This window comes from Bombina bombina, unplaced genomic scaffold, assembly GCF_027579735.1.
Source record: "Bombina bombina isolate aBomBom1 unplaced genomic scaffold, aBomBom1.pri scaffold_462, whole genome shotgun sequence".
NCBI classification, from domain to species: Eukaryota; Metazoa; Chordata; class Amphibia; order Anura; family Bombinatoridae; genus Bombina; species Bombina bombina.
In genome coordinates this window covers 348,048-373,600 of record NW_026511358.1, presented here as the reverse complement: position 1 = coordinate 373,600, position 25,553 = coordinate 348,048, and the positions used below count along the sequence as shown (strand labels likewise).

General features: G+C 37.4%; 1 protein-coding gene across 1 annotated transcript; it reads left to right on the top strand.

Moving 5' to 3' along the window:
- Positions 1 to 725: 725 nt before the first annotated feature.
- On the top strand, positions 726 to 25,383 carry LOC128643710 (glutaryl-CoA dehydrogenase, mitochondrial). Its single transcript, XM_053696541.1, has 12 exons — positions 726 to 879; positions 2,704 to 2,813; positions 3,319 to 3,354; positions 4,366 to 4,500; positions 4,702 to 4,764; positions 6,696 to 6,866; positions 7,562 to 7,691; positions 17,708 to 17,924; positions 20,676 to 20,779; positions 22,095 to 22,220; positions 24,114 to 24,274; positions 25,157 to 25,383. The coding sequence occupies exons 2-12, from the start codon at positions 2,714 to 2,716 to the stop codon at positions 25,228 to 25,230; spliced, it is 1,317 nt and encodes a 438-aa protein (XP_053552516.1). The 5' UTR covers positions 726 to 879; positions 2,704 to 2,713; the 3' UTR covers positions 25,231 to 25,383.
- The last annotated feature ends 170 nt before the right edge of the window (positions 25,384 to 25,553 follow it).

The window sequence follows — 25,553 nt, the reverse complement described above, 5'->3', positions numbered from 1 at the left end:
GAAAGAGTGTGAGTGTGTGTGATAGAGAGAGTGTGTGTGTGTGTGTGATAGAGAGAGTGTGAGTGTGTGTGATAGAGAGAGTGTGTGTGAGAGAGAGGGAGTGTGTGTGAGAGAGAGAGGGAGTGTTTGTGTGTGTGAGACGGGGAGGGAGTGTGTGTGTGTAAGAGAGAGTGGGTGTATATGAGAGAGAGTGTGTGAGAAAGAGGGGGGGTGAGAGAGGGGGTGGTGTGTGTGTGTGAAAGAGAGGGGGAGTGTAATGTGAGAGGGAGTGTGTGTGTAAAAAAAGAGGGGGAGTGTGTGTAAAAAAGAGAGGGAGTGTGTGTGAGAGAGGGAGTGTTTGTGTGAGAGAGGGAGAGTATGTGTGAAAGAGAGAGTGTGTGTGAAAGAGAGGGAGTGTGTGTGCGTGAAAGAGATGGGAAGTGTGTGTGAGAGGAAGTGTGTGTGAGAGGGAGTGTGTGTGAGAGGGAGTGTGTGTGTGAGAGAGAAAGAGAGTGAATATAGTGTACCATGCAAAAAAAAAAAATGTTGGTGTGCTGTGCACGGTGCAAAATTGTTCAGGTTTGACCTGAACAAAAGGTGGCAACCCTACCTGTCAATCCTACCGTTTGTTTACCCTCAAATATAATTTCTTAAAGAAACACTACAGCGGCATTCATTAAGGAAAACATAACTTACGAACACTGTAACATGTCAAAAGTAATTAAAAAAATCTTCTGGAACTACGCTACTTTTTCTGGTACTGCCACACACAAGATGGCGGTTTCTGTTCACTGGTGACGTAATCAAAGAGCGCCGATAAACTTCTCTAAAGGGAAGGTTCATGTACTGTCATTTTGTCAATTTCATAACCAAGCCTGAATCCTAAAGGAGTTTAACAAGGTGAGACCGTTCTATGATTATTGTCTCTAATTAAAACCCATTTTTTTCTGCAGGATTGTTTCAGATACTTGGATATGTATATTGCAAAGGAATCACGTTTGGCTTTTTATAGGATTATATAGCTATGTTTAACTCACAGCTGGTGATGTTTGTTTTGTTTATATAACTCTCAACCTTGCTATCCCCAAACTGAATACAATTAATTCCTCCAAACTGGTACCACTTTAGGTTCAAGGTCCCACAATTACACACTCAGAGAATCCCAATATCATGACTGTCCCCTTTCATCATATTAACCCTTTGGTGCCAGACTGCCATTGCTGTATGTTGCAGTACAGTATAGAAATTACAGTTTATTTTTTGTTTTTTTTACACGGATGTTATTTACACGAACGAGAAAAGTACACACACGCACTTTGTAGCTACATTAAATCGTCACAAATATAAAACTAGATACAATGTTATAGCATCGCCAGTTTGCAGCAATACATATGGAAATTCGTGTCTGGATTGTGTTTCTATACATTTTTATTTTATTGTAATCATAAACATTTAATCTATTAATAACGAAAATTCACACATTTATGTTAAACTCATTATTCGTATAATGGTCTAAAAACAGGTTATGAACTGACTTTCATATAATAGTTAAATCCCTTCCTTGAGACTAAAGTTCAGTCTGGCAGTGCTTCTTTGAATTTACAGATGTTGTTGGAGCATAGGAGGACACAGATCTGTACACGCATAAATACATTGTAATTCTCTCAGTAAAGTTGCAATACGTATCCTATGGATCACATTGTATTTGTTTCAATTGTTCTTGTTATTTATATTGTTTTGTCCAATTCACAGTGATATTCGTTCATGTGATTCCTAGCTATTTAGTTTTCTCCAGACTAATTTTAATTATTGCTCAATCCGATTGGCAGGAACAAGGGGCGTTGTAACATTCCTTTGGTTCTGATTGGTGAAGGTATAGGGTAACATTCAAAGCAACGTTCCCTCTGTCATTTCTCATGCTGCATGTATTTTAAATAGGCATTTTACCATTTGTAATCAACTGGTAACATATTTGCTAAGTTCCACGTGAATTACACTACAGGATATAAATGGAGTACATGGGTCTCAATGTATTCTGCATTCATGACCAAGCCAGATATAAGCTATGTGGGACCACTGCCTACAGACTGACCTTTGAACAATGGACATTTGCTGTGCTAAACCTACACTGTATTATACCTAGGGAAATGCTTATAGTCTTTATAATTTAGAGGGATAGTAAACCCAAACATGTTCTTTCATAATTCAGATAGAGAATACAATTTTAAACAACATTCCAATTTACTTCTATTATCTAATTTGCTTCATTCTTTAGATATCCTTTGTTGAAAGAATAGCAATGCACATGGGTGAGCCAATCAGACGAGGCATCTATCTGCAGCAACCAATCAGCAGCTACTGAGCCTATCTAGATATGCTTTTCAGCAAAGTATTTAAAGAGAATGAAGCAAATTAGACAATAGAAGTAAATTAGAAAGTTGTTTAAAATGGCATGCTCTTTCTAAATCACGAAAGGGAAAAAAATGGGTTTAATATCCCTTTTAACATCAGAGTAATCTATACTTTGATAAGGAAATAAGGACTATGAATCTATGTAATACTATTATTTGATTGTTTAAAACTGTTGTGTGATTCACATATTAATGCAAGATAATAATTATATATATATATATATATATATATATATATATATATATATATATATATATATATATATATATATATATATTAAATATAAATTTTATTATCCTCATTGTTTCTTAGAACAGGCACAATGTCGTTGACCAACACTACCTTGCGGCTACTAAATGCAGCCAGACGGTCTATAACATTTAGTGCTGTTAGGACTCAAGGCACAGTTACAAAGCAGAAAGGTGAGAGCTGTGGTCATCTAGCACTTTAAGTTAACTGAATGGTAAATTAGAAGATCCTGTGATGTATTTAAATATGACCCTTGTTTCTATACATATAGGAAACTGCTACAGTATTTTTAAACATCATTTACATACAGTCAGACAATGCAGCTTGAGATTATATGTAGTGTAGAGCAGTGTTATTACTATACATGTTATTTGAATGGATATCTTCACTTATATACTTATGTAGAACTTACTTTTTATGCTTTAAATTAAATGCTAAGTCATTTGTATTCTGTCACTGAGTTTAGGTAACATTCTAATTGTCAAGTAATGAACACTACTGGTTTGGTAAAAAATAAAACAGTAATGAAAATACACACAGCAACAATGGGATAGACATAGCAGCTGAGTGATGGATAAGAGAATTGCACATAAGCCCTTTTGCTATTAGAGTGAAATAAACCTGTATAGTTGGCCATTGATATGTTTTATTTTAATGTTTCATTGTTTGCATTTTCAGACTTTCAGACACAGAAGGAACATAAAAGCAAAAAATGTAAGTTTTTGTTTTTATATTATTATTTGTCAATGACCCATGTGCATTATGGGAAGTGGGCAAGTGTTCTGCTTCAGGAAGGCCATGCTGGGTCAGTGTATGTGTCTAATATTTATACTGGTTAGGGCAGTGCTTTCCAAACTCTGTGTCGGGACACACTAGTGTGTCGGCAGCAGTGTGTAGGTGTGTCCCTGCTTCAGCACAAATTTTTTAAATTTGTATTTTTTTGGTTTCCGACTTTCTGCCTGCCTGCTACGCATATCACATGGTTGACACGTGATTGATACCTAGTGGGTCACAGATCATCTTAACCAATTGGCGCAGCTCAGTGGGAACTAAAACTATTCCCATTGGCGGCTTTGGTGGCACATTGGCTCCTGACTGCACGTGAAGTCTCCTTAATCGGCTTGTGATTGCATGTGTAGTCAGTGAGTGGGACAGCAGTGTGTTTGCACCACGGGCAGTAGTCAATCGGACTCACGGAACTCTGAGGGCGGCAGTTTAAGTGCTGAGCTTAAGTCAGAAGTCACAGTGTTTTTTTTTGCAGCTAGCTCCCAGTAGTGCATTGCTGCCACTGCTCTTCATATATGGATAGGAAGTGGAAGCTTTAAAATGATTGATGATGAAATGAGAGTGTCTTTATCTAATATTCCACTAAATATTCAGAAACTGTGTTCATCTTATCAACCTCATACACCCCATTAAAATAGTAAGTAGCTATTGATGTTATTAAACTTTTTTTTAATTCTTGCACACACATACTGTTACTTGTAAATACATTTCATTATTATATAATTTATGTATGTGTCTGTATCTCTTAAAACAAGTTAGTTTAACCTCCTGTTTGCTGGTACAACTGAATTACTGTGTCACGAAATGATGTAGGTCTAAAAAGTGTGTCACCAGCATGAAAAGTTTGGAAAGCTCTGGGTTAGGGGAACATGTGATTTAGCAATACCCTTGATTTTATGTACTGGTACATTTGTTCCATGAGTCTGTCTCTGTTTTCAGTACAATTTGACTGGCAAGACCCCCTGTGTCTGGATTCCCAGCTAACAGAGGAAGAAATCCTCATAAGAGACAGTTTCCGCTCCTACTGCCAGGACAGGCTGATGCCCCGCATCCTCATGGCCAACAGAAAAGAAGGTAAAAATGACATTTCAGTCAGCAATTCTCTCTGATGTTTACAATCCCACATGCACAGCTGACACTGCAACTACACACACCACAATCATTACTCTTTATTGTACCTAACCTTGCAGTCTCTCTGTTATTTCTGTTCACACAGCACAGAGTACCATAAGAAAGGCACAGTGTTTGTAATATACATTTTATTATTGCTTGCAGAGTTTGACCGGGAGATATTATCAGAAATGGGATCACTTGGTGTTCTCGGATCAACTATTAATGGTAACAAGAATGTCAGACCTAAAAGAGGCTGTTAACCCCATTGTTGTCTGTTCAGCTCCCACATTCTTCATAAATGTATTTGTTTGAATAGTTTATTTAAATTCTGTATCGCTATATATATAATGATGCTGATAATGATGTATATTTCCAGCTACTGATTTGCACTTGCCAACCAACCCTCATTGTGATACAGGGGAAACAAATGGTTAAAGGGACAGTCTAGGCCAAAATAAACTTTTATGATTCAGATAGAGCATGTAATTTTAAACAAGTTTCCAATTTACTTTTATCACCAATTTTGCTTTGTTCTCTTGCTATTCTTAGTTGAAAGCGTAACCTAGGAGGTTCATATGCTAATTTCTTAGACCTTGAAGGCCACCTCTTTTCAGATTGCATTTTAACCGTTTTTCACCACTAGAGGGTGTTAGTTCACGTATTTCATATAGATAACACTGTGCTCGTGCACGTGAAGTTATCTGGGAGCAGGCACTGATTGGCCAGACTGCAAGTCTGTCAAAAGAACTGAAATAAAGGGGCAGTTTGCAGAGTCTTAGATACAAGATAATCACAGAGGTTAAAAGTATATTAATATAGCTGTGTTGGTTATGCAAAACTGGGGAATGGGTAATAAAGGGATTATCTATCTTTTAAAACAATAAAAATTCTGGGGTAGACTGTCCCTTTAATATGCAAATGATACAACCTCTGAGTGGCTGTATCATGCTGGCCTACTAAAAATAAATAAGCAAGGATAAAGGTTGTAGACATGAGCAACAGACAGAGGTGTGAATGATATTTTACCTCTACAGCAGAGGTTTCCATTGAAACAAAGCACACGTTTCCCATTCCTTTAATTTATGAATGAACTATTCTTGACATAAATGTTTATCCTCAAATATTTTTGTTAAAACAAAACACTGGTATCCAAAAGTTTGAGTTAAATTGCAGTATAAAAAAAATATATCTTTTATGAAATGAGTTTGTGTGTGATATTTTATTGGTTACACAATTGGGTTGGTCCATTGAACACACAAAAAACAGTTGTATTAGTAACAATACATTTGTAATAATATGGTATATGACATTGTGCTTATTGAAGGGCATGACAAGTCTTGAGAACTAGCGAGCTACAGATCCTAAAATTAGTAACTTTTTAAATTATTCTACATATAAATTCCAAGAAAATAAAGAAGTTTAGCGATATAAGGATTTTTTTTTGTAAAAAAATCCGCCTTTCATTTCTGAAACCGGAAAGATGCTAAGATTTTGTAAATGGAAATCACCTCTGTCCCTCAGTTATCTATATATGTGACAAATGTGATATTATTGATGACGTCATTTCATCTAATTATGGCTATGAAGTTAATTTTACAATAACTTTACAATAACTTTATATATATGTGACAAATGTGATATTATTGATGACGTCATTTCATCTAATTATGGCTATGAAGTTAATTTTACAATAACTTTACAATAACTTTATATATATGTGACAAATGTGATATTATTGATGACGTCATTTCATCTAATTATGGCTATGAAGTTAATTTTACAATAACTTTACAATAACTTTACCACAGACTGACATCACAGAAATTGTCAACACCTTTTAAAATAATGAAGTAGTAGTGTCCTCATTATTGGCAAGTCGCCAAAGAATCCAGATTTTATTTTACTTAAAGGTGGAGACAAAAAGGTGAGCAAAAGAAACTTTTAAGCAAAGGAAATTAAGTTTTGATGTTGTTGATTATCCCAGTATGTATTCTATTATATCCTCCATTCACACAGAGCATAACCAACTCTGCAAACCATTCCCGTTGAATAAAATGCCCTCGCCCCAGCTGTTTGTGTTTTTTAAAGATTCTGAATATATAAATGCTGACATTATCTTCCTTTTAACTGGGCCATTGTTGTTGTTTTGGTACAAGGGTATGGGTGTGCAGGTACATCTTATGTGGCATACGGACTGTTAGCTCGTGAGGTGGAGAGGGTAGACAGCAGCTATCGGTCAGTGATGAGCGTCCAATCCTCTCTTGTTATGCATCCAATCTACGCATATGGGACAGAAGAACAGAAGCAAAAATACCTGCCCAGACTTGGTAAGAGGATTGTGTAAGAAAAAAGTAGTGCAAGTGTAAAAATATATACAGTGTGTGTGTATATGTGTGTATATGTGTGTGTGTATATATATATATATATATATATATATATATATATATATATATATATATTTAAAATTTGTATGCTGTATCTGAATCATAAAAGAGAAAAAAAATTGGATTTCATATCCCTTTAAAAATACTTTGTCATGAATAAATCTCACAACTCTGTGTACAGGGACAACCCTTTACAGTCATGAAATACTTATGTATGTATTTATTTCCTATCTATCGGAGGACCATAACATTTTTAAAAGAGGTAAAACTATATATAATGCTTTCTTTTAGATGCAACACATTAAAATACTTTTAATGCCACTTTAAGTGTGCATTTATCTCTAGCCCCAAATGATATTGAACTGAATAATGTGTCTGAGGTTTACTTTAATGTATCACTTATATAAATAGGTAGTTTACACCTAAGCCGCATGAGAGTACAGTATTCTGTATATCGTGTAGTTGTATTGTGTGACTTTGGAAGGCTCTCATGATTGCAAGTGTGGTACGTAGATGACAATTATGTTTGATAAAGAGATTGCAGTATCATTGTTACTGTGCATACTTGTCATGATGTAACATTAGAAGCCAGCTAGCTCTATGACTGTGTTTTTACACTATTTTACATCTGTTGACAGCAAGAGGGGAATTGCTTGGCTGTTTTGGTCTCACAGAACCAAACCATGGTAGTGACCCAGCAGGGATGGAAACCAGAGCGCGTTACAACCCAAGTGGCAAATCTTATACACTGAATGGATCAAAAACATGGTATGAATACCTAGACATGGCTAATTTTATTACCACATACAAAATTACTGAGGATAACCACTTGGTGGTGAAACCATGTGGTCATCATCCACATTATGCTCAGAGGGCAAATGACAATCACATATAATCATCCTGGGTGTTCCCCCTTACAAATCAGATCCTGGGAACCTCCCAAACTGCAGCTAGTAAAGAAGACTGCTGTCTCCTTTCCTATCGCTAGCAGCAGTAGGAATTCACTGTGATGTCACCACATAAGCATGATGATAAAGGGAACTCCAGGGACTTCCTTGCTAGTGAAGCTTCAGGTGGTGGTGGTGGGTTTGCACAGTGACTCCTCATTTGAAAGAGGAGAGTCTTTCGAATAAAGGATCTCATCCTCCAGTAAATGCTCCGTGTAAAAAACGGCAATAACTTGCAGCAGCCTTTAAAGGGACATTTAACACTAAATAAATAAATAAATAATTGCTTTAGTGATGTATTCAGAGCAAAAATTAGCCTGATAATAATTTGTACCTGTATTTTTAAAAATATTAGTTTGTTTAAATATTTAAAAAATATGGGTAAAGTTAATGTCCATAAAGCAGTGGGCGCCGCCATATTGTAACTTAGGTTGCCTTTTCTGCTAAATCAGAATTGTATCTAATTTTAAAAATATCTAAAATGTTAAGGTTTATATTCACTATTTTAGACCTACTCATTTTCTGCATAAATTACTAGATGGTATAGTGACAAAAATTAATAAATTTTTATTGAAAATGTTGGTATAAACTCCTAAATTTTTATGTTTTTGGAATGTGAACTGATGCTAAATATGAGACCATAAAACATGTGTTTGAAATATCTAATACATAATGACTCCCATGCTTTTTCATATTGGGGGTTTTCTTACATTATGTTATTTCTGCAAATTTATTTAATTACTTGGTTGCGAGTTTTGCGATATGAGTGAAAAAGCAGCGTTATGGCTCTTTTTCACTACCGCTGCCACTGGTATTACGAGTCTTGCAGGTATTTCTGTACCGCACACTTTTTTGGCAGTAACGCAACTACCGCAGCTTTCAAAAAGTTATTTTTCAATGGGACTTCCACAGCGCCGGTATTACGAGTTTGCCTGTCCGGCCAAAAAGTGAGCGGTACAGCCTATACCGTCAAGATCCATACCGTAAACTGAAAGTCAGTAGTTGTGAGCTTTACGCTACAAAGCTGTAACCTAAAACTCATAACTAAAGTGTTACAAAGTACACTAACACCCATAAACTACCTATTAACCCCTAAACCGAGGCGCTCCCGCATCGCAAACACTAAAATAAAATTATTAACCCCTAATCTGCCGCTCCGGACATCGCTGCCACTATAATAAACATATTAACCCCTAAATCACTGCACTCCCGCCGAATCGTAAACACTAGTTAAATATTAACCCCTAATCTGCTGTCCCTAACATCGCCGCAACCTACAATACTGTTATTAACCCCTAATCTACTGCCCCCAAAATCTCCGCCACTATACTAAAGTTATTAACCCCTAACCCTAAGTCTAACACCCACTAACTTTAATATAATTTAAAATAAATCTAAATAAAAATTACTATCATTAACTAAATAATACCTATTTAAAACTAAATACTTACCTGTAAAATAAACCCTAAGCTAGCTACAATATAACTAATAGTTACATTGTATCTATCTTAGGTTTTATTTTTATTTCACAGCTAAGTTTGTATTTATTTTAACTAGGTAGATTAGTTACTAAATAGTTATTAACTATTTACTAGCTACCTAGTTAAAATAAATACAAATTTACCTGTAAAATAAAACCTAACCTGAGTTACACTAACACCTAACATTACACTACAATTAACTAAATTACACAAAATTAAAAATAAATTATCAAATATTTAAACTAATTACACCTAATAGCCCTATCAAAATAAAAAAGCCCCCCCCCAAAAAAAAAAAACGAGCCTAAACTGCCAATAGCCCTTAAATGGGCCTTTTGCGGGGCATTGCCCAAAATAAATCAGCTCTTTTCCCTGTAAAAAAACAATACAAACAACCCCCTAACAATAAAACCCACCACCCACACATCCAACCCCCCCCAAATAAAAACCCATCTAAAAAACCTAAGCTCCCCATTGCCCTGAAAAGGGCATTTGGATGGGCATTGCCCTTAAAAGGGCATTTAGCACTTTTTTAGCCCAAACCCTAAGCTAAAAATAAAACCCACCCAATAAACTCTTAAAAAAAAAAAAAAAAACCCTGAAGATCCACTTACAGTTTTTGAAGACCGGACATCCATCCTCAACGAAGCCGGGAGAAGTCTTCATCCAAGTGGAAAGAAGTGGTCCTCCAGACGGGCAGAAGTCATCATCCAGACGGCATCTTCTATCTTCATCCTTCCGACGCGGAACGGCTCCATCTTCAAGACATCCGGCGAGGAGCATCCTCTAATTTCGATGGATCTTCAAGAATGAATTCTCCTTTAAATGATGTCATCCAAGATGGCGTCCCTTGAATTCCAATTGGCTGATAGAATTCTATCAGCCAATCGGATATAAAGGGGAAAAATCCTATTGGCTGATGCAATCAGCCAATAGGATTGAGCTTGCATTCTATTGGCTGTTCCAATCTGCCAATGGAATGTGAGCTCAATCCTATTGGCTGATTGCATCAGCCAATAGGATTTTTTCACCTAGAATTCTATCAGCCAATCGGAATTCAAGGGATGCCATCTTGGATGATGTGATTTAAAGGAGAATTCATTCTTGAAGATCCATCGAAAGAAGAGGATGCTCCGCACCGGATGTCTTGAAGATGGAGCCGCTCTGCGTCGGAAGGATGAAGATAGAAGATGCCGTCTGGATGAAGACTTCTGCCCGTCTGGAGGACCACTTTTTGCCACTTGGATGAAGACTTCTCTCGGCTTCGTTGAGGATGGATGTCCAGTCTTCAAAAACTGTAAGTGGATCGTCCGGGGTTAGTGTTAGGTTTTTTTAAGGGTTTATTTGGGTGGGTTTTATTTTTAGCTGAGGGTTTGGGCTGAAAAAGAGCTAAATGCCCTTTTAAGGGCAATGCCCATCCAAATGCCCTTTTCAGGGCAACGGGGAGCTTAGGTTTTTTAGATAGGATTTTATTTGGGGGGGTGGTTGTGTGGCTGGTGGGTTTTACTGTTGGGGGGCTGTTTGTATTATTTTTTTACAGGGAAAAGAGCTGATTTCTTTGGGGCAATGCCCCGCAAAAGGCCCTTTTAAGGGCTATTGGCAGTTTAGTTTAGGCTAGGGTTTTTTTATTTTGGGGGGGCTTTTTTATTTTGATAGGGCTATTAGATTAGGTGTAATTAGTTTAAATATTTGATAATTTTATTTTTTATTTTGTGTAATTTAGTGTTGTTTTTTGTTATTTAGTTAATTGTATTTAATGTAATTTATTTAATTGTAGTATAAGGTTAGGTGTTTGTGTAACTCAGGTTAGGTTTTATTTTACAGGTAAATTTGTATTTATTTTAACTAGTTAGCTAGTAAATAGTTAATAACTATATACCTAGTCTACCTAGTTAAAATAAATACAAACTTAGCTGTGAAATAAAAATAAAACCTAAGATAGCTACAATGTAACTATTAGTTATATTGTAGCTAGCTTAGGGTTTATTTTACAGGTAAGTATTTCGTTTTAAATAGGAATTATTTAGTTAATGATATTAATTTTTATTTAGATTTATTTTAATTATATTAAAGTTAGTGGGTGTTAGGGTTAGACTTAGGTTTAGGGGTTAATAACTTTAGTATAGTGGCGGCGACATTGGGGGCGGAAGATTAGGGGTTAATAAGTGTATGTAGGTAGCAACGACATTGGGGGCGGCAGATTAGGGGTTAATAAGTGTAATGTAGGTGGCAGCGATGTTGGGGGCAGTAGATTAGGGGTTAATAAGTGTAATGTAGGTGTCGGCGATGTCGGGGGCGGCAGATTAGGGGTGTTTAGACTCGGGGGTTTATGTTAGGGTGTTAGGTGTAGACATAAATTTTCTTTCCCCATAGGAATCAATGGGGCTGCGTTGCGGAGCTTTACGCTCCTTTATTGCAGGTGTTAGGCTTTTTTTTTTTTAGCCGGCTCTCCCCATTGATGTCTATGGGGAAATCAAGCACGATTACGTAAAACCAGCTCAAAGCAGCGCTGGTATTTGAGTGCGGTATGGAGCTCAATTTTGCTCAACGCTCACATATTGCCTGCTAACGCCGGATTTTTGCAAACCTGTAATAGCAGTGCTATAGGGAGGTGAGCGGTGGAAATAACTTGCAAGTTAGCACCAAGCCGCTCATAACGCAAAACTCGTAATCTAGCCGTTGGTCTTTTGAGGGGGAAAAAAAAGGTATTTCACCGAAAGAATAACATAATTTATGCTTACCTGATAAATTTATTTCTCTTGTAGTGTATCCAGTCCACGGATCATCCATTACTTATGGGATATTAACTCCTCCCCAACAGGAAGTGCAAGAGGATTCACCCAGCAGAGCTGCTATATAGCTCCTCCCCTAACTGCCATTACCAGTCATTCGACCGAAAACATGTAGAGAAAGGAAAACCATAGGGTGCAGTGGTGACTGTAGTTTAATGGAAAAATTACCTGCCTTAAAGTGACAGGGCGGGCCGTGGACTGGATACACTACAAGAGAAATAAATTTATCAGGTAAGCATAAATTATGTTTTCTCTTGTTAAGTGTATCCAGTCCACGGATCATCCATTACTTATGGGATACCAATACCAAAGCTAAAGTACACGGATGGCGGGAGGGACAGGCAGGCTCTTTATACGGAAGGAACCACTGCCTGAAGAACCTTTCTCCCAAAAACAGCCTCCGAAGAAGCAAAAGTGTCAAATTTGTAAAATTTGGAAAAAGTATGAAGACTTCGAGCCGAGGAAATCGCCATTAAAAACAGAACTTTCCAAGATAACAACTTGATATCAATGGAATGAAGGGGTTCAAACGGAACCCCCTGTAAAACATTAAGAACTAAGTTCAAACTCCATGGTGGAGCAACAGTTTTAAACACAGGCTTGATCCTATCTAAAGCCTGACAAAAAGCTTGAACGTCCGGAACTTCTGACAGACGTTTGTGTAAAAGAATGGACAGAGCTGAAATCTGTCCCTTTAAGGAACTAGCGGATAAACCCTTTTCTAAACCTTCTTGTAGAAAAGACAATATCCTCGGAATCCTAACCTTACTCCATGAGTAACTCTTGGATTCGCACCAATATAAGTATTTGCGCCATATCTTATGGTAAATCTTTCTGGTAACAGGCTTCCTAGCCTGTATTAAGGTATCAATAACTGACTCAGAAAAACCACGTTTTGATAAAATCAAGCGTTCAATTTCCAAGCAGTCAGCTTCAGAGAAATTAGATTTTGATGTTTGAAGGGACCCTGGATCAGAAGGTCCTGTTTCAGAGGTAGCGACCAAGGTGGAGAGGATGACATGTCCACTAGATCTGCATACCAAGTCCTGCGTGGCAATGCAGGTGCTATTAGAATCACTGATGCTCTCTCCTGTTTGATTCTGGCAATCAATCGAGGAAGCATCGGGAAGGGTGGAAACACATAAGCCATCCCGAAGGTCCAAGGTGCTGTCAAAGCATCTATCAGAACCGCTCCCGGATCCCTGGATCTGGACCCGTAACGAGGAAGCTTGGCGTTCTGTCGAGACGCCATGAGATCTATCTCTGGTTTGCCCCAACGTCGAAGTATTTGGGCAAAGACCTCCGGATGAAGTTCCCACTCCCCCGGATGAAAAGTCTGACGACTTAAGAAATCCGCCTCCCAGTTCTCCACTCCCGGGATGTGGATTGCTGACAGGTGGCAAGAGTGAGACTCTGCCCAGCGAATTATCTTTGATACTTCCATCATTGCTAGGGAGCTTCTTGTCCCTCCCTGATGGTTGATGTAAGCTACAGTCGTGATGTTGTCCGACTGAAACCTGATGAACCCCCGAGTTGTTAACTGGGGCCAAGCCAGAAGGGCATTGAGAACTGCTCTCAATTCCAGAATGTTTATTGGCAGGAGACTCTCCTCCTGACTCCATTGTCCCTGAGCCTTCAGAGAATTCCAGACAGCGCCCCAACCTAGTAGGCTGGCGTCTGTTGTTACAATTGTCCAGTCCGGCCTGCTGAATGGCATCACCCTGGACAGATGTGGCCGAGAAAGCCACCATAGAAGAGAATTTCTGGTCTCTTGATCCAGATTCAGAGTAGGGGACAAGTCTGAGTAATCCCCATTCCACTGACTTAGCATGCACAATTGCAGCGGTCTGAGATGTAGGCGTGCAAAGGGTACTATGTCCATTGCTGCTACCATTAAGCCGATCACCTCCATGCATTGAGCTACTGACGGGTGTTGAATGGAATGAAGGACACGGCATGCATTTTGAAGCTTTGTTAACCTGTCTTCTGTCAGGTAAATCTTCATTTCTACAGAATCTATCAGAGTCCCCAAGAAGGGAACTCTTGTGAGTGGAAAGAGAGAACTCTTCTTTTCGTTCACCTTCCATCCATGCGACCTTAGAAATGCCAGTACTAACTCTGTATGAGACTTGGCAGTTTGAAAGCTTGAAGCTTGTATCAGAATGTCGTCTAGGTACGGAGCTACCGCAATTCCTTGCGGTCTTAGTACCGCCAGAAGAGCACCCAGAACCTTTGTGAAGATTCTCGGAGCCGTAGCCAATCCGAATGGAAGAGCTACAAACTGGTAATGCCTGTCTAGAAAGGCAAACCTTAGATACCGGTAATGATCTTTGTGAATCGGTATGTGAAGGTAAGCATCCTTTAAATCCACTGTGGTCATGTACTGACCCTTTTGGATCATGGGTAAAATTGTCCGAATAGTTCCCATTTTGAACGATGGAACTCTTAGGAATTTGTTTAGGATCTTTAAATCCAAGATAGGCCTGAAAGTTCCCTCTTTTTTGGGAACCACAAACAGATTTGAGTAAAACCCTTGTCCTTGTTCCGACCGCGGAACCGGATGGATCACTCCCATTAATAAAAGATCTTGTACGCAGCGTAGAAACGCCTCTTTCTTTATTTGGTTTGTTGACAACCTTGACAGATGAAATCTCCCTCTTGGGGGAGAGAATTTGAAGTCTAGAAGGTATCCCTGAGATATGATCTCTAACGCCCAGGGATCCTGGACATCTCTTGCCCAAGCCTGGGCGAAGAGAGAAAGTCTGCCCCCCACTAGATCCGTTCCCGGATCGGGGGCCCTCGATTCATGCTGTCTTAGGGGCAGCAGCAGGTTTCCTGGCCTGCTTGCCCTTGTTCCAGGACTGGTTAGGTCTCCAGCCTTGTCTGTAGCGAGCAACAGCTCCTTCCTGTTTTGGTGCAGAGGAAGTTGATGCTGCTCCTGCTTTGAAATTACGAAAGGAACGAAAATTAGACTGTCTAGCCTTAGGTTTGGCTCTGTCTTGAGGCAGGGCATGGCCTTTACCTCCTGTAATGTCAGCGATAATTTCTTTCAACCCGGGCCCGAATAAGGTCTGCCCTTTGAAAGGTATATTAAGCAATTTAGATTTAGAAGTAACGTCAGCTGACCAGGATTTTAGCCACAGTGCTCTGCGTGCCTGAATGGCGAATCCGGAATTCTTAGCCGTAAGTTTAGTTAAATGTACTACGGCATCTGAAATAAATGAGTTAGCTAACTTAAGGGCTTTAAGCTTGTGTGTAATCTCATCTAATGGAGCTGATTCAAGTGTCTCTTCCAGAGACTCAAACCAAAATGCTGCTGCAGCCGTGACAGGCGCAATGCATGCAAGAGGTTGCAATATAAAACCTTGTTGAACAAACATTTTCTTAAGGTAACCCTCTAACTTTTTATCCATTGGATCTGAAAAGGCACAGCTATCCTCCACCGGGATAGTGGTACGCTTAGCTAAAGTAGAAACTGCTCCCTCCACCTTAGGGACCGTTTGCCATAAGTCCCGTGTGGTGGCGTCTATTGGAAACATCTTTCTAAATATCGGAGGGGGTGAGAACGGCACACCGGGTCTATCCCACTCCTTAGTAACAATTTCAGTAAGTCTCTTAGGTATAGGAAAAACGTCAGTACTCGCCGGTACCGCAAAATATTTATCCAACCTACACATTTTCTCTGGTATTGCAACTGTGTTACAATCATTCAGAGCCGCTAACACCTCCCCTAGTAATACACGGAGGTTTTCCAGCTTAAATTTAAAATTTGAAATATCTGAATCCAGTTTGTTTGGATCAGAACCGTCACCCGCAGAATGAAGCTCTCCGTCCTCATGTTCTGCAAATTGTGACGCAGTGTCTGACATGGCCCTAATATTATCAGCGCACTCTGTTCTCACCCCAGAGTGATCACGCTTACCTCTTAGTTCTGGTAATTTAGCCAAAACTTCAGTCATAACAGTAGCCATATCCTGTAATGTGATTTGTAATGGCCGCCCAGATGTACTCGGCGCTACAATATCACGCACCTCCCGAGCGGGAGATGCAGGTACTGACACGTGAGGCGAGTTAGTCGGCATAACTCTCCCCTCATTGTTTGGTGAAATATGTTCAATTTGTACAGATTGACTTTTATTTAAAGTAGCATCAATGCAGTTAGTACATAAATTTCTATTGGGCTCCACTTTGGCTTTAGCACATATAGCACAGATATCTTCCTCTGAATCAGACATGTTTAACACACTAGCAAATAAACTAGCAACTTGGAAATACTTTTCAAGTAATTTACTATAATATGAAAACGTACTGTGCCTATAAGAAGCACAGAAAAAGTTATGACAGTTGAAAATTAATAAACTGAAAAGTTATAGCATCAAATCTTTGTAAAAAACACAATTTTAGCAAAGGATTGCTCCCATTAGCAAAGGATAACTAACCCTGATAGCAGAAAAAAAAAAAAAAAAAATACAGAAATAAACGTTTTTTTATCACAGTCAACTACAATTTCACAGCTCTGCTGTGAGTGATTACCTCACTCAAAACAAGTTTTGAAGACCCCTGAGTTCTGAACCGGATCATGCAGGGAAGACAATAAACTTCTGACTGAATTTTTTGATGCGTAGCAAAAGCACCTCTCCCCCTTACACATAACAGTGAGAGAGATCAGTAAACTGTCATAAATTAAATAAAACGACTGCCAAGTGGAAAAAAATAGTGCCCAAAACATTTTTTCACCCAGTACCTCAGAAAATTAAATGATTTTACATACCAGCAAAAAACGTTTAACATTAATAAATTGAGTGTTATTAAAAAGCCTGTTGCTAGTCCCTGCAAATTAGGCTAAAGTTTTATGCATACAGTATAATTCCAGTGAAGTGCCATTCCCCAGAATACTGAAGTGTAAAATATACATACATGACAGCCTGATACCAGTTGCTGCTACTGCATTTAAGGCTGAGTTTACATTATATCGGTATGGCAGAATTTTCTCATCAATTCCATTGTCAGAAAATAATAAGCTGCTACATACCTCTTTGCAGATTAATCTGCCCGCTGTCCCCTGATCTGAAGTTTACCTCTCCTCAGATGGCCGAGAAACAGCAATATGATCTTAACTACTCCGGCTAAAATCATAGAAAAACTCAGGTAGATTCTTCTTCAAATTCTACCAGAGAAGGAATAACACACTCCGGTGCTATTATAAAATAACAAACTTTTGATTGAAGGTATGAAACTAAGTATAATCACCACAGTCCTCTCACACATCCTATCTATTCGTTGGGTGCAAGAGAATGACTGGTAATGGCAGTTAGGGGAGGAGCTATATAGCAGCTCTGCTGGGTGAATCCTCTTGCACTTCCTGTTGGGGAGGAGTTAATATCCCATAAGTAATGGATGATCCGTGGACTGGATACACTTAACAAGAGAAATAACAATTTATATGTAAATGCAAAGAAATAACTAATACAACTCTTGCTCTGCAAGGAAGGGGTTAATGATGCTTTAGTATATTTAAAAGCAGTGTTTTATGAAGTCTGTTTCTCTCCTGTTTCCTTACTTAGGATCACTAATTCCCCTATTGCTGACCTCTGTGTGGTTTGGGCAATATGTGAAGATGGTAGAGTCAGGGGTTTCCTGATTGAGAGGGGAACTAAGGGGCTGTCTACCCCCAAAATAGAAGGAAAATTTTCTCTTCGGGCTTCAGCAACAGGCATGATCCTTATGGAAGATGTAGAAATACCAGAGACAAATCTGCTTCCAAATGTTTCAGGAATGGGGGTAAGATACTGTCTTATGTACAACGAACAAGGAATTAGACCAAAAATATTCTTTAAAAGGACATGACAGTTTGAGATTGTATTATAAAATGTTTAAATATGTGTAGAAATAAATGCTTTGTGGATTTATTTGATTTTTCTATAATTTAACTCTGAAAACTGTGGGTCTTAAAGAGACATTGTACTGTACAAATCTCCCCCCCCCCCTTTTAGGGATGGATTGCTAGTGGTGTGCTAACTGTTGCATATGAGAGAAATTGTATTTTTTTCTGCTTTTCATGCGTTAAAAGTAAACATATTTGCTTGAGCAAGATCAAATTTAACATGCATCATGTTAGCGCAACTACAGAGCTCTGTTGAAATGTTAGCGAATCAAAACACATCAAAAATACATTTAAAGGGACACTGAACCCAATTTTTTTCTTTTGTGATTCAGATAGAGCATGCAATTTTAAGCAACTTTCTAATTTACTCCTATTATCAATTTTTCTTTGTTCTCTTGAAAAAGAAGGCATCTAAGCTGTTTTTGCTTTTTTGGTTTAGCCTCTGGACAGCACTTTTTTATTGGTAAATTAATTTATCTTCCAATCAGCAAGGACATCCCAGGTTGTTCACCAAAAATGGTCCGGCATCTAAACTTACATTCTTGCATTTCAAATAAAGATACCAAGAGAATGAAGAAAATTTGATAATAGGAGTACATTAGAAAGTTGCTTAAAATGTGATGCTCTATCTGAATCACAAAAGAAAATTTTTGGGTTCAGTATCCCTTTTAATAGTACAGTTACACTCATAATACTGTGATAAAAAATATTTAAAAAATTGCTGTAAAAGGTTATAACGTCTCAAAGATATGAGGTCTCGGGTAAAAAATAATTTAAAACTGTCATTTTGCACAATTTTGGATTGTTTTACAACCCTGGGGCATACACCTTGAACAGCCCCTTATTATATTTATCTTAGATCTTCTGCTATAACCATGTAGGGTTAGATTTAAATTAGAACAAATACAAATGTTGCAGGGTTAGATCTGCAGGATTCAATTCAGCCACTCCCAGGGCACTAGTAAAACACAATACTTCTATTACAGGACAATAAGACAAGGGGAATAAAACAAGTACATTACAAATGTTTTTTACTATACATCTATAACCTATATGGGGAATACTATCTCAGCTATAATGTCCCTTTAAATTAGATTTTAATATAAAATGTTTAAATACGTTTAGCAAAACAACTTTGCAATGTACTTTTATAATTTCTTTTGTCCCCTTTTACTGTAATTTAATTTTGACATTTGTGGGCTTTCCAATTCCTGTTCAAAGTGGAAGTTCAGAGTTAACACTGCTTAAAGTGATGGTAAATCCTAGCATTTTTTTGAAACGCTAGGATTTACCAGTGGAACCAATAAAGGGGACTTTCAGTAATGAAGTATAAAATACTTCATGCTGAAAGATCCTTTTTGTCTGAAGCGCTCACCGTGCTGAGCTCCTCAAGCAGCCCATGGCAGAACACTATTTTTCAGTGAGGGGATGTTTCCACCTCTTAGCCAATAGCTGTGCGGGCCAGCTGGCATTATGCCAGACATTTAACAAGCTGTTGGCTAAAATCACCTCCGTGATAAAATTAGCATTCTGCCGTCGGCTGCCTGAGGCGCTCAGCGCGGTGAACGCTGCAGACAAATAAAAGAACTTTCAGCATGAAGTATTTTATATTTCATGACTGAAAGTCCCCTTTATTTGTTGCACTGGTAAATCCTAGCGTTTCAAAAATGCTAGGATTTACTATCACTTTATTTAATTCCACAAATAAATTCGTTAGATGTTCCAGCTCCTATAACGACCCCTTATTGGTCCCAGCAGAGAAGGAAACTTAGTTTACAACATGGTGGCACATATTGTTTGGTAGTCACTAAAATTGTACTCCTCCGTTTTTTTTTTTTCCCTTCAATATTCAAAAAATATATACATTTTTTAAAAATATCTGCAGGCTAACTGTTGCTTTAAATACATCATTCTGCCTATCATGTATTTGGTGTTTAATGTGCCTTTTAATTAGGATATGATTATTCCTGTTTCTTTGAAGAATGTAAACTGAAGTGGCTGGAGTTCAGTTTGTCTAATATTTCACTTTAGTGCTAATGTCATGGCAACAAATAGTTCTACTTAAAGGCACATGAACCCCAACATTTTTCTTTCATGATTCAGATAGAGCATACAATTTTAAACAATTTACCAGTTAACTTCTATTTTATAATTTGCTTCATTCTTTTGCACTGGTTTTTAAACCTGCCCTCAGGTCTCCCTAACAGGCCACATTTTGAAGATATCTGAACTAGAGCACAGGTGAAATAATCAGCTGATTAGTAAATATGGCTATTTAACCTGCTCTCATCCAAGGTAATCCTGAAAACCTGGCCTGTTGGGGAGGCCTGAGAACAGGTTTGAAAACCAGTGTCATATTGGTATGGTTTGTTGAAGAAACAGCAATGCACTATTTGGAGTTAGTTGAAGACACTGAGTGAGCCAATAAAATTACATATGTGCAGCTCCTAAGCCTACCTAGGTATAGTTTTCAATAAAGGATACCAAGAGAACAAAACAAACTAGATAATAGTAAGTAAATATAAAGTTGTTTAAAATGATGATATACGCTATCTGAATCAGGAAAGAAAAAAAATGGGATTCATGTCCCTCTGTCTTTTAACATGTATTTCTCTATATAATTCACTCATGATGTGCTTGTTTTGCAGGGTCCCTTTGGTTGTCTGAATAATGCTCGTTATGGTATTTCTTGGGGAGCCTTAGGTGCAGCTGAGTTTTGTCTTCATGCCGCCAGGCAATATACTTTAGATAGGTATGTCTTCTATTTTCATTCATAGATTGAGCCATTGTAGAAAGTTTACAGTGTTTCCATTACTTGACAATGGAATCTAGCTGCAACACGATGTAACCCCTGAGTAGGACACTGCTGGCGAGCCAATTATGAGTGGCATATGCATGTATCTGCCAATCACTAACCATTCCCTTCTCATGGGTATGTCTTGTAGCTCATCAAAGGAAGTTTACTTAAAGGGACAGTTCACCCAAAAATTTTCTCCCCTTTAAATTATTCTCAATGATCCTTTTAACCTGCTAGAGTGTATTAAATTGGTTACAAGTAGCTCCTTTACTCCTATTTCAGCATTTAAAATAGCTGATTTAGCCTGTGGTATCGCCACCTATACTGAACAAATTAATACTGGAGTATAGGCTATTGAATAGCCTAAGTTTACACAGCCAGCAGAAGAGATTACACTCTCAGTGGGATGCAGGTTAGTTAAGTAATAAAATCATCATTTTCCATTGTTCTCTCTATGTATTGAGCTTTGGTGTTCCAGCCAAATAAAAGATAAGGAAGCAAGTTTGTGTAAACAAAGTTATAACATAATGAGATCTGATATCACCTTTAAGTTCAACCCATTGTAATAGGCTGTGGTTTAAAAGCACAAAATCAGCTACTTCATATACACAGATAAGCATGAAAATTGAATTTTTCAAATATTTTATACTCTGCAGTTGGTATAACAAGTCATTTAAAATACATTAATGGAAAAACAATTTTACAGTGTACTGTCCCTTTTAAATGCGTGGGTTTTTTTTTTTTTTTTTTTTTTTTTGTAGAGGTTAAAGATCGTCACCTAGCTTTAAAAGGGTCACCAGTGCAAAAACTAACTTTCTGTAACAAATAAGGGCATTTAATTTTTTTATTTATTTTTTTGCCATTATAATGTCCATTTAATGGCGCGCACACACATTTATTTTCAGAATATTGCACAAAAAAGAAAACAAATGTGGCTTGTAAAGTTATAGGGATATTTTGTTCTCTTCTTTACTCATTCTGATTCTCCCTGAAACACAACTCTTCAAATCTATCTTTTCAGGGCATTGTCTTCATACACACCATTAAAGGGATATTGAAATTGAAAATTAAACTTTCAAGATTCAGAGAGAGCATGCAGTTTTAAAAGATTTTCAATTTACTTATATTATCAAATTTGTTTTCTTGGTGTCCTTTGTTTAAAAGGATAACCAGGGGATATGGCATCTGTCTATTCCAAAAATCATATAGTAGTATGGAGCATGTTCTTTAAACAAGTGGGCAATTTACCTCTTCACCTTATATTACATAGGATACAATTTGGCGTCCCTCTTGCCAGAAACCAACTGATCCAGAAGAAGATGGCAGACATGTTGACAGAAATTACTATTGGCCTACAGGCCTGTCTACAACTAGGTCGTCTAAAAGATGAGGGGAGGTAAGTGCCAGTCATACTCTGTGGCCCTTCTATTATAAAACGTGTTTAAAAATGCCTTACATTTTGGTATTTAAAAGCGCATTAAACAGCACTTCTTTTTTTTTTTTTTTTTTTTTTTTTTGCAAAAATTGTGCTTGTCCCACACTCCGTTTTAAAAAAAAAAAAAGGTTGAAAGGCAAATTCTCTAACCTGCAAATGCAGCAAATCAAATAGCCAGGTTATAGGGAATTTTCAGCATTTTGAAAGCCAAGGTTGCAGATTCTGCTTTTTGGCCTGTCTAGAAAATATGGAACAAAGCTCAATTTTTAATTAAAAGTTAGAGGTATTTAATATCCCTATAAGTCAACATTAAGCTAAAAAATTAAATACCCCATGCAATGTTTAAGTGTAGAAAAATATTGGCAATATATGCTCATTATTTATTCTGCTCACTTTTTTATTATTTATTAGGGTTGCAATAACTTATTGCAGTAAATGTTAAGACTTGGCTGGCATGTTATTCTATAGCAACGCAACAGAAATGTCTTGTAATTACAAGGTGTTTGCTGTCCCTTTTAAATCAGTGAGATCTGCAGATGCTTCGAAAGTATCAGTTGTGAGAGAGCTTCAGACACACTCGGGGGAACCCTGTTCCTTCCACTTTTTTTTTTTTTTTTTTTAAATCTGCATTGTGGCACAGCAGTGAAGCAGCTTAGGTTTGCCTTTTGCTTGAAATGGCAGTTGTTATATATACAATCCTCCCACAAACCTATAAATATATAATATGTTAGTGCCCCTTCTTGCTGAATACGTGTTTGTTTATTAAAAAAAATTAGAACAAAATAACAATTCATATTTTTTATAGTTTTTTTTTTTTTTTTTTTTTTTTTCTCTCTAAAACATATGTAGATTATCCGTTTTAATTTCTTAGGGAAAAACAAGTCAATCGATTGGCAAAAAAAGCCATAGTTTAAGTTTTCTATCAAATGTTTAAAACCAAGGAAATTCCTAACATAAACTGCCCCCACCCTCCTCTTGGGAGCTTTGCATGACATCCTCAAAGACATCACTGATGACATCACACAAGATATAGTTGATTACATTGTCACTAGTAAAAAATTATATGTGTGCATACAGTTTCTGCTGATAGATATATATATATATATATATATATATATATATATATATATATATATATATATATTTATTTTCAGGAGTTATGGGAGAGGGGATGAGGAGGTTGCACGGTAGAGGGCGACTAAGAGGGTAAGCAAGGACTGGCATGTGAGGGCAGTGAGCTGAGAGGATAAGCAGGACTGTGTATAAATAAGAAGGGGTGAGAGGATTAGGAGAAGGTTGAGTGTAACAAACAGATGAGGAGGGTGCTATGTGTGAGGGAGAGAGTAAAAGGGTGTAAAGCAGACTGCAAAGAGTCAGGGTGAAGAGGAAGCTGTGTCATGCAACGCTCCCAAGGGGGAATAGGGCTGTTTGTTAGGAATTTCCTTGCTTTTAAACATTTTATAGAAAACGTAAAACTTTTTTTGTGGCAATTAATATTTGTTTAAATATAATACATATTGAGAGAGAGGAAACCAATATTATTTAGTATGTAAGCCATCAGTAACCTGGTTAAGGCAATTTTGTATCTTTTTGCAAATCATTAGGTCACAGAATTTTGCTTATTGCCCTCTCTAGGGAACATAGGACAAGCAGAAGTTTTACACAAAAAAATTAGATCGTTTTTGCAACTGACTGTCCTATTTTTTTATTATTAAGGTGTAAAAAAAAAAGTTTCTTATTTTGTATAATTCATTATTTTCTGTTTGTTCACCAAGTAAGAATAGATTTAAATAAAGGTAGGGTAGATAGAGTTGTGTGAATTGCCAATATTATTCTTTCTCCCTCGTTTTTTAGAGCCACCCCAGAAATGATATCTATGCTAAAAAGGAATTCATGTGGCAAGGCGCTTGATATAGCCAGGCAGGCAAGGGACATGCTAGGAGGAAATGGTATTTCGGATGAGTATCATATCATCAGGCACGTCATGAATCTGGAGGCTGTTAACACATATGAAGGTATGAAAAACATTTTGTAGCTAACCAGTCTATTTATACTTATGACACCTATAATTTCATAATTCTTCCCCACCTAAAAGTTCTCCATCATAGCCACAGGTATTGATATGCAACCCTGTGCTAATTGATACAGGTGTGGCAATCTGTTACCCCCAAATACTGGCCTAGTTCCCATTGAGAAGAAAACGTTTGAAAACTGATGGTAAAAACATTTATCTTCATTATGGAGAATACTACCAGTTTCCACACTTTACCACCTCAATGGAAACTAGACCTGCCAGGATACCAAGACTTTTACTGGTGGGCTGTTGTCACCATAGAGCCACATCCTTCATTCAGCTGTTCCGCTCCTGATGAGGGTGTTGGGGCATGTTGTGGCTGAAAAGAGGCCTTTAAGGCAAGATAAGGGGGGGGGGGGGGGTAAAAGCAAGATTGAGGGGGGTTCTGGGTCTAGTCTTTAAATACTTCCAGGGCCAGACTGATTTTTCCAGTCCGGCCCTGACTAGGCCCTCAAATACGTGTTAGGCTCTTTGTACCTGTGCTGCCCTATATGTGTGCCAGGCTCTGGGTATTGGGTACCTTCAATGCCCCACATGAGTGCTAGGCTCTTTGTGCTGAGCTACAGGCTCTCTATCAATGCTCTGAAACTGTTTTTATCTTTTAATTAACATTTTAAGGTTGATTAGTCAAAAATAAATAGTTTTTTTTTTATATAGAACAGTTTGATAACATTCCTTATATATATATATATATATATATATATATATATATATATATATATATATATATATATATATATATATATATATATATATATATATAATTTGGTTTGTTTTTTTAAATTGTAATAATAGTTTTTTGTTTTTGTTTTGTTTTTTGTAGGTACACATGATGTCCATGCTTTAATTCTTGGAAGAGCTATCACAGGACTACAGGCATTCACTGTAAATAAATGATGTTGAGAAAAGGGAGTCTGGGAACTGAGGAGGAGATTGCAACGGTTATGAAATTAAATCTTCAACTATCACAACAGAATTTTAATATAGACTGAATCTTGTCATACTGTTTGTCTTTGTCTATCAATTAAACATATTTCTTCTACAATAAAAGGGACTGTGTACTGTAAAATTCTTTTTTTTTTTTGTTTTGTGTTTTTTTGTTTCCCCAGTGATCCAAATTTTTTTTTAGTCCAAATTCTTTTTATTGAGAAACTTTATAAGTTACATATTTGTAAACAGTTGAACACTTTACATTATCAGTGTTGATTGTAACATACCAT

Bases quoted from the DNA above. Each gene is read 5' to 3' on its own strand.
- LOC128643710 (XM_053696541.1), top strand. From the start codon at position 2,714: ATGTCGTTGACCAACACTACCTTGCGGCTACTAAATGCAGCCAGACGG. The intron at 2,814-3,318 runs GTGAGAGCTGTG...TTGCATTTTCAG, and splicing joins CACAGTTACAAAGCAGAAAG to ACTTTCAGACACAGAAGGAA. The intron at 6,867-7,561 runs GTAAGAGGATTG...ATCTGTTGACAG, and splicing joins AAAATACCTGCCCAGACTTG to CAAGAGGGGAATTGCTTGGC.